General features: G+C 44.3%; 1 protein-coding gene across 1 annotated transcript; it reads left to right on the top strand.

The window, feature by feature from the left end:
* The first annotated feature begins 1,797 nt into the window (after positions 1 to 1,797).
* On the top strand, positions 1,798 to 2,962 carry LOC133763208 (small ribosomal subunit protein uS2m-like). The gene is given in 3 exon segments (XM_062196582.1): positions 1,798 to 2,440; positions 2,443 to 2,594; positions 2,596 to 2,962. Coding segments are annotated over 3 exon segments (888 nt in total). The 3' UTR covers positions 2,689 to 2,962.
* The last annotated feature ends 2,147 nt before the right edge of the window (positions 2,963 to 5,109 follow it).

Genomic DNA, 5,109 nt, shown 5'->3' with positions numbered 1-5,109 from the left:
TAGAAAGTCACTGCTATGCAATGCTATGCAATTCAAAATGCTCTAGTGTTGTAAACATCAAGACTAACAAAAGTAATAATATTTACACTAAAATGTTAAAGACATGTGCAATACTAAAAAAAAGTCAAATGTAATATCAAAGATTTGAAATGTGGGGCACATATGTAGGGTTCTTTATTAGGTTTTCTTATCTCTCTCTTTTTTTTTTTTTTGACTTTTCCCCTGTCTTCATAACTAACTTTAAGTTGTTATCATTTGAAAGTAGCTTGTTATAAACAAGAGAAAAATTTTTTAAGTCTCAGTGGTACCATAAAAGAAAAACTTATAACAAATTTACCAAAAATAATGAGCAGAGAATCAAAGTACAAAACTAGAGAAAATGATTTAACCACAATGAAGGTTGTAATTTAGGGACAAAGAAAGGGACTACAATAAAAATATAAATTAAGTATCAAAATGGCAGTAGCAATATCTCATCTGTCAATAATTACCTTAAAAATCATTGGATGAAATTCTCAAATAAAAAGACTAGAATGACCAAATGGATTTGAAATTGGACAAGACCCCCTAAAATTTACACCGAAATGTGGCCCTTTATAGTTCCCTAGAAGTGCTATCTGGGGTGCCACAAGTGCTACTGGAATTTGGAGTGCCTTACGATTTCACCACAGGCTTATTACTAAATCCCCAATATTAATAAGCCCAAGAGGGTTCTTGCCTAATATTTAGAGGAGAATTCTAAATACCAGAACAGATAAACGAGGCAGCATAGTACGTTTTAAGCTTTTATTTAGTGAAAAAGATGCATAGGAGAGTGAGAGCTTTATTTTAGAGAGAGAGGTAAATAGAGATTCATACCAAGCACCAGGAACCAGCCACGTGGAAGAGCATCTAGGCCTGTGTCTGGGCCAGGAAGCCTAGAGCACATGGCCCAAAGGCCATGCACCATGAAGGCACAGGGCTACAGCAAGCCCCCTATTGACAAGAGGACAGGGAAGAAGAGCCTGCAGGCCATACCTTGTCTGGGCTTTTAACCCACTTCCAAGGGGAGTGGTTAATTAGCCTGATTGGCTGGTGGGTACACAGGTGTGGCTAGATAGGGGAATGAGGCCACACAGGGGCATGGCAAAGGCGTGGTCTTCCAGTTCACAAATCTAATAATTTTAACCTGTATGCCTGCCTACTTCAGATTTAAATACAAGATCCAACTAAATTCTGCTTCTATGAAACTAACTTCACCTTTCAGGACATTCATAGACTGAAAATGAAAGGATAGAACAAGTTATTCCATGTAAATGTAACCCTAAAAAAATAAGAGGTAGTCATACATCTATTGGAAAAAGAGATTTTTAAATTAAAAGCACTAAAAAAGACCAGGAAGGTCATTATATAATGTTAAAGGACTTAATCCTGCAAGAAGAAATAACATTTATAAATGCATATGCAATATATTGGAGCACCCAAACACACAAAGCCAATATTAATGTATGTAAAGGAGAGAATAGACTCCAATATATTCATTGTAGGGAACTTTTGCACTCCACTTTCATAAATGGAGAGATCATCTAGATTTAAAATCAATAAAGAACAACAAAGTTAATTGCACTCTAGATCAACTGGACTTAATAGACATCTATAAAACTACCCATCCAACAGCTGTAGAATACATATTCTCCTCAACAGCATACTTTTTATCATTGTTTATTGTACCGCCGTTGTTTGATAATGTATAATATACTTTGAACAAATTAAACAACATTTTTATTACCATAAAAAAAAAAAAAAGATCCGGCAGCCATGGCGCCCGCCGCGGCCACGCTGTCGCGCCTGCTGTGCGCAGGTGCCTGGCGCAGGCCCCAGCTCTGCACGAAGGCGGCGCGCGGCCCCGTCCGGCCCGGCTGGAGGACGCTGGGCAGCGGCCCGGCCCCGGCGGTCCACGAGCGCGGGGACCACAGCGGTGTCCGTGGCCTGGCCCCGGACGTCCGTGACCAGGTCCTCCGGGAGCCGCTCAAGCACGCCGACTTCTTCAACGTGCGGGAGCTCTTCTCCGTGAGGGGCCTGTTCGAGGCCCGCGTGCACCTGGGCCACAAGGCCGGCTGTTGGCACAGGTTCATGGAGCCCTACATCTTCGGGAGCCGGCTGAACCAGGACATCATCGACCTGGAGCAGACTGCCGCGCACCTGCAGCTGGCGCTCAACTTCATGGCGCACGTGGCCTACCGCGGGGGCGTCATCCTGTTCGTGAGCCGCAGCCGGCAGTTCTCGCAGCTGGTGGAGAGCACGGCGCGCGCCTGCGGCGAGTATGCGCACACGCGCTACTTCAAGGGCGGCCTGCTGACCAACGCCGGCCTCCTGTTCGGCCCCGCCGTGCGCCTGCCCGACCTGCTCATCTTCCTGCACACGCTCAACAACGTGTTCGAGCCGCACGTGGCCGTGAGGGACGCGCCAAGATGAACATCCCCACGGTGGGCGTGGTGGACACCAACTGCAACCCCTGCCTCGTCACCTACCCCGTGCCCGGCTACGACGACTCCCCGCCCGCCGTGCAGCTCTTCTGCCACCTCTTCCGGATGGCCATCAGCCGCGCCAAGGAGAAAGCGCCGGCAGGTCGAGGCCTTGTACCGCCTCCAGGGCGCCGGGGGCCAGGGAGCGCACACCAGGCCGCCCGAGCCGGGCCCTGCGCCCTAGCCAGGCGGCTCTGAGCCTGACCCCGCCCAGCTGGCCGCCGTGACTTGGCCGGGCGCCGGGGTCCTGGGGCCTGGCGCCCACAGACCGTCCGAGTCCGTCACTGGGAAGCTTGGGTCTCCCGGGAGTCCCAGCAGCCGGCGCTGCCGCCTCCAGGAAACCACCCGGGCTTCTCTCCGTCTGAATCCCCCAGCCGCACGCGGTGCGAGCCGTGGGACCCTCTGGCCAGCTCCCGGCTGCAGAGAGGTGCGTGTCCCCACAGAAATAAAGCCTGGATTCGGGCAAAAAAAAAAAATTTTCCCAGAATAAATCATACAGAAGTTCATAAACATAGCTCAACCAAATTAAAAGAACAGAAATTATATTAAGTATCTTTTCTGATAACATTGCAATAAATTAGAAACTTGGAAATTACACAAATGCAAGGAAATTAAACAAGTTACTATCGAACAATCAATGAATCGAGTAACTGAGCACCAAAGGGGAAACCTGTTGAAGTGAATTGAATGAGAAACAGGACTAGAGCAGCTCTTGTCCTGACTGTTGATGTACAATGCAATACTTTATCCATTATAGTATTTTTTTTTTTTTGTTCTAGTACTATTGTTTGAACTCTGTACTTAACACACAATTATTCTTAGGTGTTTAAATTTTAACTGAAAAATGATCCCTGTTAATTATAAGAGTGGGAAAAAGAGAGGGAGGAGATGTACAATTTGGGACATGCTCAATCGGACTTGCCCCAAATGGTGGAGTTAGAAATGTGCCAGGGGATTCCAATACATCCCATCAAGGTGGCATGTACCAATGCCATCTCACTAGTCCAAGTGATCAATTTCAGTTCACAATTGATCACACTGATAAGTCTAAGAGTTAAAGGGATCACACAAACAAGACTAGTGTCTGCTAACACTAACTGATAGAATAAAAAAGGGAGAGAATGATTCATCATGGGAAGCGGGATACATAGCAGACTCATAGAATGGCAGATGTCCTAAATAGCACTGTGGCCTCAGAATCAGCCCTTAAGGCATTCAGATCTGGCCGAAAAGCCCATGAGAGTATTGTAGGCATGGAAAGCCAAGACACTCTGGGGAAAAAAAAAAAAAAAAAGAAGACCTAAATGAAAGATCTCTGCGAGTGAGATCCCAGTGGAAAGAACGGGGCCATCAAAGAAGGAGGTACCTTTCTCTGAAGGGAGGAGAGAACTTCCACTTTGACTATGACCCTGTTGGAATAAGATCAAAGTCGGCAAACCCTAAAGGCTTCCGTAGCGTTGGCAACTCATGACTAGAGCCTCAGCAGATTTCTAATGCCATAAACAAGAGTGTCAAATTGTTAAGTCAGCAACAGGAGTCACTGTGTACTTACGACTCATGTGGGATCTGTCCTTAATGTGTTGTCCAATGTGAAACAATGCTATAACTAGTACTGAAACAGTATTTTTACACTTTGTGTTTCTGTGTGGGTGCAAACTGATGCAATCCTTACTTAGTATATACTGAATCGATCTTCTGTATATAAAGATAATTGAAAATGTAAAAAAAAACTTGGTGTTAAATTGGACATTGCATAGAAAATTAATCAATTTTTAAAAAATATCATGTAGCATCTCTGTCCTTAATGTACTGTACATTGTGATTTAATGCTATAACTAGTACTCCAACAGTATTTTTCACTTTGTGTTACTATGTGGGGGCAAACTGTTGCAATCTTTACACAATATATACCAAACTGATCTTCTGTATATAAAGAGAATTGAAAATGAATCTTGATGTGAATGGAATGGGAGAGGGAGTGGGAGATGGGAGGGTTGTTGGTGGGAGGGAAGTTGTGGGGGGGAAATAGCCATTGTAATCCATAAACTGTAATTTTGAAAATTATATTTACTAAATAAAAGTTAAAAAAAGAAAAAAAAAACAAATGTATGACAGCCTAAACAATAATACATGAAATAAACATCTTGGGAAATATCTTTGGAAAGATAAATAGAATGATAAACCCTTATTGGACTAACTGAGAAAAAAGTGAGAGGATTCAAATACAGAGAATCAAAGATGAAAATGGAGATATTACCACTGATGCCACAGAAATACAAAGAATTGTTAGATTACTATGAACATCATATGGCAACAAGTTTCATAACTCAGGAGAAATGGATCAATATTTGGAAAATATACCTTACAAAGATTGAATCATGAGAGGGCCAGCATTGTGGTACAGCAGGTAAAGCTACTGTCTGAGATGCTGGCATTCCCCAGGGGTACCAGTTCATGACCAGGCTGTTTACCAACTTCCATCTAGCTCACTGCTAGTGATCTGGGAAAAGCAGCAAAAGATGGCCCAGGTGCTTGGGCCCCCATACCTATATAGGAGACCTAGATGAAGCTCTTGGCTTCACACTGCCTACCCCTGGCCATTGCA

Source organism: Lepus europaeus, chromosome 1, assembly GCF_033115175.1.
Source record: "Lepus europaeus isolate LE1 chromosome 1, mLepTim1.pri, whole genome shotgun sequence".
In the NCBI taxonomy this organism is placed as follows: Eukaryota; Metazoa; Chordata; class Mammalia; order Lagomorpha; family Leporidae; genus Lepus; species Lepus europaeus.
This window is presented reverse-complemented; position numbering and strand designations above follow the sequence as displayed.